Source organism: Cnephaeus nilssonii, assembly GCF_951640355.1.
Source record: "Cnephaeus nilssonii genome assembly, chromosome: 13".
Lineage (NCBI taxonomy): Eukaryota > Metazoa > Chordata > Mammalia > Chiroptera > Vespertilionidae > Cnephaeus > Cnephaeus nilssonii.
This window is the reverse complement of record NC_137084.1, coordinates 19990277-20002577: the sequence shown is the minus strand read 5'-3', so window position 1 is coordinate 20002577 and position 12301 is coordinate 19990277. Positions and strand designations below refer to the sequence as shown.

Below are 12301 nucleotides of genomic sequence, written 5' to 3'. Positions count from 1 at the left end.
AGTGGGCAGAGTTATCTTACCTGTTACCTTCTAGGATTCAGGTAAAGGTGTGTGGATCTAATTCCTATGGGTTCAACATTTTCTCTTCTTGACTGTTGATCCTCCCTCTAGGCAAAAATACCGGTCAAGATGCTCCACGTGCGGGTTCTACAGATGCTGCAGATGCTAGAAAAATCCTTGAGGAAGAGCCTTCCTGAGTCCTTAAAGGTGAGCGTGAGACAATCTCAGGGAAAGAAAGGGTTGTGTATTCTTTTGATAGAAGTGGGGAAGAGGATATTTTAATAAGCAGCTATTTTGTGGTGGGAATTCACTCATGCTCCATCTCATTTACATTCATGTTCACATCACCTCTTTGCAAGGGAGGTATATTGTGGAACTTCTTTGTACTATCTTTGCTACTTCATGTGAATAAATTAAAAGTTTAAGAAATAGCTATAGTCAATTTGGCTCAGTGGATAAAGCGTTGGCCTAAGGACTGAAATGTCCCTGGTTCAATTCTTGTCAAGGGCACCTGCCTGGGTTGCAGCCTTGATCCCCAGTGGGGGGCATGCACGAGGCAGCCAAACAATAATTCTCTCTCATCATTGATGTTTCTATCTCTCTCTCTCTCCCTTCCTCTCTGAAATTAATGAAAATATATTTAAAAAGAAAAGTTTAAGAAATAAGGTTTGTTCATCCATGTCATAGAATGCTCTGAAGTCATTAAAATTATTTTTATTTATTGAGAAAGAAATATGACTAGAATGTATTAATTCAATTGAGAAAAACACTTTAAAATCATATTATCTGAAATTGTTATTTTGTAAAATTTCTTGTGTATGTACATGAATAGTAGGAAATCTTAAAAAGATTCTTCCACCTTTTAAAAAAATTGAGGTATAATTGACATACATTACACTAAATGTTTATTAAATTCTACAATGGGAGAGTTCATAATTTTTATTAGTCTGAATGTTTTACAATGTAAATATATTTCTAAAATATACATTTATTGAGGCAAAACACTAAAACTTAAAATTGCTTGGCAGAAATACACATTAGAGACCTTTCAATGATAGAATTCCATCATTTCATAGAAATAACCATGTCTTGATCAATCAAGTTACTTTAACATCCTTTCATAATATAGGGTTGGGGAAAAGTAATTTTACAGTTGTGAGTATGTGAAAAAGAGTTAATAAAACTATGGTAATAATCATAACCTGCATGGTTTTTCCAGATGAACAACCATAAACCTACTTTTGCCAACACCTGTATATTGACCCTCCCACTTTCTTGTAATGCTGCAGGTTTATGGGACCATCTTCCACATAAACCAGGGAAACCCTTTCAAGCTGAAGGTTCTGGTGGACAAGTGGCCTGATTTTAATACAGTAGTTGTCCGCCCTCAGGAGCAGGTAAGGTGTCAGATATGAAATGAATGTGCATCTATGTATGTATTTGTTAGGTGTTTATCTGCATTGGCAATGTGGGAGACCTGGGCATATAGAAATGAATCCCAGGAATAGTGAACAGTCCCTGTCCTCAAAAATTCCACAACCTGGAAGAGAATACAGGTGAATCCACAGAAAAATTACAACATGGTCTGAAATGTGAAGCAACAGGAGAATTGAATGAGATAATGGTTATCTAACCAATGTGTTGTACACCTGAAACCAATCTATACTAATAAAAGGGTAATATGCTAATTAGACTAGGAGACCTTCCGGGAGACCATCCAGACATCCTTCAGGACAAAGCCATGGTGGCAGGGCCGAGGCAGAGGTGGTTAGGGGTGATCAGGCTGATGGAGGGGCGCCGTTGGGGGCAAGCAGGCCAGCAGGGGGCAGTTGGGGGCAATTGGGCTGGCAGGAGGGGCAGTTGGGGGTGATCAGACTTGCAGGGGAGCCAGTTGGGGCAAACAGGCCAGCAGGGAATGGCAGTCAGGGGTGATCAGCCCAACAGGGGAGGGCAATTAAGGGTGAGCAGGCCAACGGGGGGAGGGGTAGTTAGGGGTGACCTGTCTGGAAGCAGGGGGCATTTGGGGGCAATCAGGCTGGCAGGCAGAGTGGTTAGGGATGATCAGGCAGGCAGGCAGGTGAGTGGTTAGGAGCTACTAGTCTGGATTGTGAGAGGGATGTCCAAGTGCCAGTTTAATGAAATGTTTATTAAATTCTACAATGGGAGAGTTCATGCACCAGGCCTCTAGTATAAAAACCGGCAGTCTGACAACCCCCAATGGGTCCCCTATTGGAGAGGGTGCAGGCCAGGCTTAAGGACACCTCCCATGCAGGAATTTCATGCACTGGGGCCCTAGTCCTATATATAAAAGCCTAATATGCAAATTGACCAAACAGCAGAATGCCCAGTGGAATGACTGGTCACTATGATGCACAATGACCACCAGGGGGCAGATGCTCAATGCAGGAGCTGCCCCCAGACTGCAGGACCCAGGCCAGCCAAGGTTGGTGCCAGCGGGACCCCCAGATCACCCCACCAGTCGCCCTGCAGAGGGAGGCAACTGGCAGTGGTGGAGGGGGCAGGGCTGGCCAGGGGGCGGGGCCAGCTGGCGAGCGGGTCGGCACCACCCTCCAATCACCCTGCCCATTGCTCCACAGATCGGTCCTGATCACTGGCCAGGCCTCGGGACCCTACCCGTGCATGAATTTCATGCACCGGGACTCTGGTGTAAAATATTATTGAAGAAGAGCAACTATAATTGGAAAATAAACTGTATTATAAAAAGAAATAACACAGATGGAAAGCTGATTAAAATTATATAGGAGACATTTTCATACTCACCCAATGTTTTAATTGGTTTTCAAGACAAGACTCCAAACCGCATGCTGGTTATGCTGAATGCCAAGCACTCTTCATTATTTCCTTTTTTTAATTAAAATTCTTTATTGTGTAAAGTATTACATAAGTCTCCTTTTCCCCCCATTGACCTCTCTCCAGCTGCCCCCACTCCCCAGCACATGCCTTATTCACCCTCCCCCCCGCACCCTCTCTGTGTCCATTGGTTTTGCTCATATGCATGCATATAAGTCCTTTGGTTGATCTCTTACCCCGCTCAACCTCTGCCTTCTCTCATAGGTTGGACAGTTTGTTCGATGCTTCTATGACTCTGGTTCTATTTTGGTTCCTCAGTTTATGTTGTTCATTATATTCCACAAATGAGTGAGATCATGTGATACTTATCTTTCTCTGACTGGCTTATTTCACTTAGCATAATGCTCTCCAGTTCCATCCATGCTGTTGCAAATGGTAAGAATTCCTTCTTTTTCACAGTAGCATAGTATTCCATTATTTCTTGCATCTAGTTTATGGAAAGAGAGGCACCTACTGGAAGATTGTGCTAATGTAACATTATGTTGAGGGCATAGACAAAAGGCTGAACTTTTGTTAAAGATATTAAAGCAACATTTCTCAGACTCAACATCTTTATTGGTATGAATCAAACTCTAAGTCCATTTTTACCTCTTAACCTATGGGGAAAAATTATTTCCTATCTATTAAAAATATCAACCTTGAAACCACACCAACTCACTAGTGCTAACTCACAACTTCTCTTTGTGATACTGCATTCCCATTGAGAGGTTGAATTGTATTTTAACCAACTGTCATCAATAAAATCAATAAAATAGGGCATTAAAAAAAACCCCATATGTAGTAGAGTTTGCAGGGAAAGGATCAGAAATGCTTCCTAGTGGAAAATTTACCAAAACTGCATGTCAAGGATAAATAAAAATATTTTTATAGAGAGTCAGGACTGGACTTCATCCAAAGCAAACAAATTACAAATTGTGAGACATAATGTGTAAAACAACACAGTGAATTAGGGAACTTAAAGGGCAAAATGACATGGTTGTAGTTGTTGGTTACATATTGTGATAATTTTTAAAAGTTAATGAAATTAAATAGTTAAAATATTTCCAAACTAAAAATCCTATATAATAAAAGCCTAATATGCTAAGTGTCTGGTCATCTGGTCGTCTGTTCAACCAATAAAAGCGCAATATGGTAATGATATGCTAAAGCCACTCAACTGCTTGCTATGACATGCACTGACATCAGGGGGCAGACAATCGACTGGTCGACCAGTCGCTATGACATGCACTGACCACAAGGGGGCAGATACTCCAACCGGTAGCTTAGCTTGCTGCTGTTAGGGGTGACCTGGCTGGAAGGGGGATGCTTCTGAGGGGGGCATTTGGGGGCAATCAGGCTTATCGGGACTAAGCGAGATGGGCTAGACATGCCCTAAAGCCCTCCTACAGTCCCTCCCCGGCCCTAATTGTGCATCGGTGGGGTGCCTTGGCCTGGCCTGCACCCTTTCGCAATCTAGGTCTCCTTGGGGGATGTCGGAGAGCCAGTTTCAGCCTGATTCCGCAGGCCAGGCCAAGGGACCTCACTGGTGCACGAATTCGTGCACTGGGCCTCTAGTTTATTAACATTAAAATATTAAATTTGTATATATCTTGCATATAAGTAAAATTGGTAAAAAAATATTTCATCAAATCAAATAATTTGGGGGAAAAAGAGACTGTATTATTGATAAAACCTCAATGAGAAGTATTACTTGAGCTACTTTCAAAAATACAGTTTTAAAAATAAGGTTTTCCATCTCATGAGAGATCATTGACATATAAGACTGTGTAAGTTTAAGATGTGCAATGTGTATATTTGATCATTACCATGGTTGTAGTTGACACCTCCATCATGTTACATAATGACTATTTCTTTTTTGAGATGAAAATATTTAAGCTTTTCTCTCTTAGCAGTTTTCAAGAATACATAATACAGTATTACTAACTACAATCACCATGCTGCACATTAGATCCTCAGAACTTATTCATCTTACAACTTTGTTTTGTTTCATCATTCATAGGAGGATATTCTAAGTCTGTTACTTCCATCAATTTTGACAGAGACATGTTCAGAGCCCACATTTTGTAGAAATCTTTGGTCTAGAGCAAGATTTATACTTTTGGCCAAAGATGTTCACTGTCAATTTACTCTCTACTTGAGTTTTGTAAATGTTAGCTAAATACTTTGTCTGATTTTAGTTTTGAAAATGTTGCTTCTTTATTTAGAAAACTAGAGGCCCAGTGCATGAAAATGAGTGCACTTAGAGGGGTCCCTCAGCCTGGCCTGAACCCTCTCACAATCCGGGACCCGGGTAAGGTCCCTAGGCCTGGCCTGAGATGAGGGCCTATGGAGCTTTCCTTCTCCCGGCTACAGGCAGCTGCCCCCAACCCCGCCACTGCTTCTGCTTTCCATCTGTGCAGTGCTGCCCCCCCTCCCCTGCCACTGGTGGGCTCCCTCTGCAGGCAAGAGGCTGGGGTGCAATGGCTTGGCTAGCCTGGGCTTCCCTCTTTCTTTGCGGCGGGGGGGGGGGGGGGGGGGGGGGCAGCCCTGTGAGAGGCTGTCTGCCTAGTGATCGCCCCTAACCACTTGCCTGCCTACCTGATCACCCCTAATCGCTGGTCTGCCTGCCTGATCATCTCTAACCACTCTGCCTGCCTACCTGATCTCCCTAACCACTGGCTTGCCTACCTGATCACCGCTAACCACTCTGCCTGCCTGCCTGATCACCCCAAACTGCTTGCTTGGGGGTGGGGCCAGCCCAGCGAGGGGCCATCTGCCTACCTGATTGCCCCTAACCACTTGCCTGCCTACCGTCACCCCGAACCGCTGGTCTGCCTACCTGATCACCCCTAACCACTCTGACTGCCTGCCTGATAACCCCTAACTGCTTGCTTGGGGGTAGGGCCAGCTCGGTGAGGGGCCATGGTGGTCTGATCTCTGGTCGTTGTGGTCTTGTCACTTATGGCCTCTGACCTTTTATTATATGAGATCATTATTGATATTTAGAAAGTTTTGATAATTGCATCTGCTGTTCCTAAGAATTTGCATAACATGGTAGAATGTGAACATTTCCCTAATCTGATTTGTTTAAACATCATAAGAGAACACAAAGTATCTTTTTTTTCGTTTTGTTTTGCTTTGCTTTTACTTTTGTTTACTGAAGACTTTGGAGATAACACATTTACTACCAGAGAATAAACATGTAAAAAAGCATTTTACTAAAAGTCTGACTGTCCTGTGCTTTTTGAAAGAAATGTTAAATTTTAAATGTCATTTTTGTTTGAAATTTCAAACCAAGACCTGAGTTTAGAATAGTTTTATTCAGGAAATTTTAAATATGAATTGAATAAGGAAGTACTTGACTTGCCTTCATAACATAAATACTTTCTCAATAAAGATAATACACCAACAAAACACCTGATATTTAAAAATATCAGAGCATAATTAAACACTGACAACCGGTATGGCAATCAAAAAATACAAATATTTTGGTTGATTCTGCTTTTCCCAATGCACACAGGAGATGGTAGATGACCTTGATCACTACACAAATATTTACCAAATCTACTCCAAGGATCTCAAGAACTGTCAGGAATTGCTTGGCTCACCAGAAGTCATCAATTGGAAACAGCATTTGCAGATCCAAAGTAAGTAAGAGGAATGGGAAGTGTGCTGACTCACTTCTCTCTCTGACAATTTCCCTTATGATTCATGTCTTTCTCCATACTTCAGACCCTCAGCCTGCTATCAGTTTGTTACTCAGCTGTGAATATACCTTTAATGGGGAAAAACACCCTCAAAACTTGCAAAAAAATTGGCTTCATTTAGGAAACATAATATAATTGTTTGATAGCCACAAATTTATTTTGCAGACATATCCAGAATCCCTTAGGTTGATTGAATGCCAGAGCAAAGCTTGCCCTGGGGCCTCCCATGCCAGGAATAACAATGACAACTCATGCCATAAAGCACCTCTTAGATAATTAAGGAAACCATCATGGTTATGAGCATGCCATCCAGAATCACACTCCCTAGGATGGCATTTGTCTGTTACTTGCTTTGTCATTTTAGCCACTTGAATTATCCTCACTGAGTCATATATAAAAACGAGGATAACAATGGGCTAAAACACAGGGGTGTTGAAAAGATCAGATAAAATGTTGAATAGGAATTGCTTAGCACAATACCTGGCTGTCTTGGACCGCAGAGCAAACCTCATAATTCTGTGAATCAACATTTGGGCTGGGTTTTGCAAGGCAGTTCTGCTGATTTCACCGGGATTTCCTCTTGCAGCAGTAGGGTGTTAATGGATGGACTAAGTGCTGATTGCTCTACTATGGCATCACTCACATGCATGAATGACCATTCTTGCTGTTGGTGCTGGCACCATAGTGACAGCATGATAGGAGCACAAGTCCTTAGCTGACTAGCCTAATCCTATCCATATAGTGTTGGTCTCAAGGAAATCAGGAGCACAAAGAAAGCCCAGGTTGCAAGCCCCCTTTAGCCTCTCCAAGCATCAAATTTACTCTTTCCCAGTGGGAAAAGCAAGCCATATCGGCAAGGCCAGATGCAGCGCCTGAGGGGACTATTCCAGGGAAAAGATACAAAGAGATGTGGGCACATTGTGGGTCATTCCTGCAACAATCTACCATACTATGAACAGAGTAAGAACACAAGAGATGTTGGATACTATTGTTTTTATAATGCATCTACTGTGATTATGAAAACAATATGTTCATGTAACCCAGAAAACGTGGTTCCAGTCTTTGCATTGCCACGAATGGTATGACTATGGTTGTGAATGAATCTCTGAGGATGTTCATTGCACAAATCCTGACTATGTGATGCCAAATCACACGTTGGCAATACCAAGGCAGAACCTAGATTTTTAGACTGAAAATGTAGACACGTACCACTCTACTGGACAGCTTCTCCATAAAATGCACTGAAATAATTGCATGTCTCTTAAAACCCCATCTAGGTTCCCAGTCCAGCCTGAATGAGGTGATACAAAATCTTGCAGCCAGGAAATCCTTCAAAGTCAAGCACACAGAGCGCTTTCTCTATGCGGAACTTGACACTGTAAAGAAACTGATTCCTTCCTTGTTGGATGTAAAGAACTTACCACCTGGTGGTGGCAAACCCAAGGCCATGTAAGTTTGATAAAAGTCACTGCACTACTCACACCTCCCATTCCCGAAGTAGCCTCCCAACTTCTCTTTCTGCTTTTACTCCCGCACCGCCCCCCGCCCCCCTCCTACGGTCAATATTTTTAAAGCAGCCTAAATCATTGTTTTCAGAAATGTATTATAGACAGTAGGGACAAGAACAAATATAATAAGTACTAATGGACTTTACTTTTCTCTTGGAAACTCCATAGCAATCAAGAAATATTTAAACTCTCATCCCTGGATGTTACCCACGCTGCCCTGGTGAATAAATTCTGGCATTTTGGTGGCAATGAGAGGAGCCAGAGATTCATCGAGCGCTGTATACAGAGCTTCCCTACATTATGTCTGCTGGGGCCTGAGGGGAACCCGGTGTGCTGGGGCCTGATGGACCAGACAGGAGAGATACGGATGGGATGCACCCTGCCTGAGTTCCGGAAGCAGGGCCTCGTCGCCTATGTCATCTATATCCAGTCCCAGGCTCTAAACAACCTTGGCTTCCCTGTGTATTCTCACACTGACAAGAATAACAAAATTATGCAGAAACTGAGTTACAATATGCATCATATCCAGATGCCCTGTACTTGGAACCAGTGGAACTGTGTGCCTCTGTGACTCCATCCTACAAACAAGTATCAGATGGGCCCCAACATGTGGCTGGGCAATGAATGGGTGGGCAGAGAGAAAGAATAAATTGTACATAATTGTAATTATCAGTAAAGTAGTGGGCTCTGGGGAGGCAGTGTGAGTGTTCAATACCATGTTCCCTATATTCTAGTCACTGCTGGTTTCCATTAGATGTCTCAGGTTAAAGCAGCCCCAGACACTCCACATGGTTTAGTTCCCCACACTCTGGGGATCTGCATGACACCCCCATCAGCTGAATGCTGCCCAGAATGGCTTCTCCTGGAACTCATAGTGTGGATGTGTAGAGCCTTGCCAGATTTTCCAGGAAGAGGTATAGTTTCTGAGCATTATGACTTATTCTTCTCTCTTCCTATGGTCTTTCTCTTAATGATCAGCAAGTGGACTCTGCTCAGTAGGTCTGTAGAGATTATTCTCTCATCTGATTGTTGTTTTCTCAATACATTAAAGGATTTTACACAAATATGTATAAAATACTAGGTTAAACATAGTGTACATGATATGGCAGGGAGAGTGTCAAACAAAAAAGATTAACTTATATTAGCCTGTCCCTTCTTCACTCCCACAGCAGGGAAAATGATTCAATGTTGCTTCTAAAAGCAGAGCTTTCTAAATCCACCCAAACCCCAAACAATAAAGAGATTGTCTGTTTGATTGTACAAGTTGAAGTGAAGTGGGTCGTGATGGGAAGAGCATGGGTTGTGTTTATGGAGAGTGGGAAGACCCAGACCCAGGGAGGTGGCTATTAATTGAGGAGAGAGAATTTTAGGGGGAGGGCAGTACATCATGGATACCTACCGTTTCACTTGACCTTGGCACATTGTTTCAGGATGCCTAAATTCTATGCAGTTCAGACAATAGTCTCATGGGAAAGTCTGGTTGGTGGTGTGGAGCAATTTTTGTCCTAGTTGGATCAGGGTAGTTGGGAGAGTTTCCTGCCCCAACATTTCAACAGGAACAGCACTACACCTTGGCACTGGGCAACAAAGAGAGCACTGGACTGAAGACAGTCTCCTGGACTAAGAACCTGTGTGCTTGTGGTCCATCTACAACTACAATTAGGCTGTGGAATTGAGGATGAAGACCCCACAAACAGAGAAACCAATGTGTGAGGTTTAATTTCTTGTCCCCTCAAAAGAGTGGAGGCTCAGTTTAGAGAAGGGATTCTCAACCTTGGTACAATGGGCATTATAGGGTGGACAATTCTTTGTTATAGGGCCATCCTGTACATTTATAGGATATGGAGCAGGATCCCTGCCCACTACCCACTGGATGTCAGTAACACTTTCCATTCCAGTTATGACAACTAAAAATATCTCCAGCTCTTGATAACCTCCCCTGGTGGCAAAATCAACTTCAGTTGAGAGCCACTGGTTTAGAAGTTGAAGTTCTCTCACTTGAGGATGCATCTGAAGCGTTTTGGGGGATTGTTAATACAGATAGTGGGCCTCACCATTAGATTTTCTGATTCGGTAGATTTGGGGTAGAGTCCCAGATTTACATTTCTAACAAGTTTTCTGATGCTGCTGGTCCAGGAGCCTTAGAACTATAGATGAAAATTAGGTATTACACACTTCTTAGATATATTGTTTTGCCTTAGTAGTTATAATGTAAATTTTTTTAAAATCTATTTTTATTGATTTCAGAGAGGAAATGAGAGGGAGAGAGAAATAGAAACATCAGTGATGAGAAAGAATCATTGATCGGCTACTTCCTGCATGTTCTTTACTGGGGATCAAGCCTGAAACCTGCGCATGTACCCTTGATGGGAATTAAACCCGGGATGCTTTAGTCCCCAGGCCGACCCTCTATCCATTTAGCAAAACTGGCTAGGGCAATGTAAATTTTTTTCTAATTAATATGTCATATTTCATAAAACATTTTTTCAATTAGACATTCAATATTTTATATTCACTGCATCAATATATCACTAGAGGCCCTGTGCATGAAAATTCGTGTACTCAGGGTTCCCTTAGCCCATCCTACATGTTCTTGCAGTCTGGGATCCGTTGGGGATGTCCGACTGAAGGCTTAGGCCCACTCTTCAGGGGATCAGGCCTAAGCTGTCAGTCAGATATTCCTCTGGCAGCTGGGGAGCCTCCAGGGGATGTCCAATTGAGGCCTAGGCCAGCTTCTTTGAGGCCGCCTCCTCTGAAGACATGGCACTAGGACCGGGTCCATGCCACTGCCTCTGCCACCACCTTTGCAGAATCAGGGGGTGCCGGGACCTCCACGGCTGGCCTGGCAGCGCAAGCTTGAGGGCCACGACCCCCACCCACTGGTTGTTCTGGCAGGCCATTCCAGAAGGGTGTTCTGCCTTCCGGTCTAATTAAAAAATTAGCTTTTTATTGTATAGGATAGTAGTTAGACAGGTATATAATTTACTACATGGTTTCCCCAATAAGTTTAGTTCCTACCTCACTCCATACATAGTTATTACAATACTATAGGCCCAGGGCACAAATTTGTGCATGGGTGGGGTCCCTCGGCCTGGCTGGTGATTGAGGTCTATCGGGGGTCCTGCCAGCCAAAGGGAGGGACCCCGGAAGGTTCGACAGCCAACCCCCAATCAGGGCCTATTGGGGTGGCTGGCTGGCAGGGGGGAGGGACCGTGGGAACTTAGCCGGCTGGGTGGAGGGGCCATGAGAGGTTGGCTGTGGGAGCGCACTGACCACCAGGGGTCAGCTGCTGTATTAAGCGTATGCCCCTTGGTGGTCAGTGTGCGTCATAGTGACTGGTCAACCAGGCATTCCAGTCATTGAGTTGTAATGGTCACTTAAGCTTTTTTATATATAAACTAGAGGCCCGGTGCACGAAATTCGTGCACGGAGGGAGGTTGTCCCTCAGCCCAGCCTGTACCCTCTCCAATATAGGACCCCTTGAGGGATGTCTGACTGCCCGTTTAGGCCCGATCCCAGGTGGGATCGGGCCTAAACGGCCAGTCGGACATCCCTCTCACAATCCAGGACTGCTGGCTCCCAACTGCTTGCCTGCCTGCCTTCCTGATTGCCCCTAACCGCTTCTGCCTGCCAGCCTGATCACCCCCTAACAACTCTGCTGCCAGCCTGTTTGCCCCCAACTTCCCTCCTCTGACGGCCTGATCACCCCTAACTGCCCTCTCCTGCAGGGTTGATCACCTCCAACTGCCCTCCCTTGTGGGCTTGGTCCCTCTCAACTGCCCTCACTTGCAGGCAGGGTGCCTCCCAACTTCCCTCTCCTGCTGGCCATCTTGTGGTGGCCATCTTGTGTCCACATGGGGGCAGATATATTGTGTGTTGCAGTGATGATCAATCTGCATATTACTCTTTTATTAGATAGGATAGAGGCCTGGTACAGGGGTGGGGGCCAGCTGGTTTGCCCTGAAGGGCGTCCCGGATCAGGTGGGGGTTCCCTTGGGGTGTGGGGCGGCCTGAGCGAGGGGCCTGTGGTGGTTTGCAGGCAGGCCACGCCCCCTGGCAACCCAAGCAGAGGCCCTGGTATTTGGAATTTATTTTCCTTCTACAATGGAAACTTTGTAGCCTGGAGCGGAGCCAAGCCTAGGGCTCCCTCCGAGGCCGGCAGCCATTTGTGTTGGGGTTATAATTGAAACTTTGTTGCCTTAAGCGGGTGGGCCCTGCCAGGGTGTGCAGAAAGCT

At 44.4% G+C, this 12301-nt stretch overlaps 2 protein-coding genes across 2 annotated transcripts in view; both read left to right on the top strand.

The window, feature by feature from the left end:
* The window catches only part of LOC307110075 (glycine N-phenylacetyltransferase-like), a gene marked incomplete at its 3' end in the record, with an annotated part of 44390 nt that overhangs the window by 5064 nt on the left and 27025 nt on the right, over window positions 1–12301 (top strand). The window lies entirely within an intron of this gene.
* On the top strand, window positions 130–8010 carry LOC307110065 (glycine N-acyltransferase-like; the record flags this gene model as incomplete). Its single annotated transcript, XM_079789111.1, has 4 exons — window positions 130–207; window positions 1290–1397; window positions 6371–6497; window positions 7835–8010. 4 exons carry the CDS (start codon window positions 130–132, stop codon window positions 8008–8010), a joined length of 489 nt encoding a protein of 162 aa, XP_079645237.1.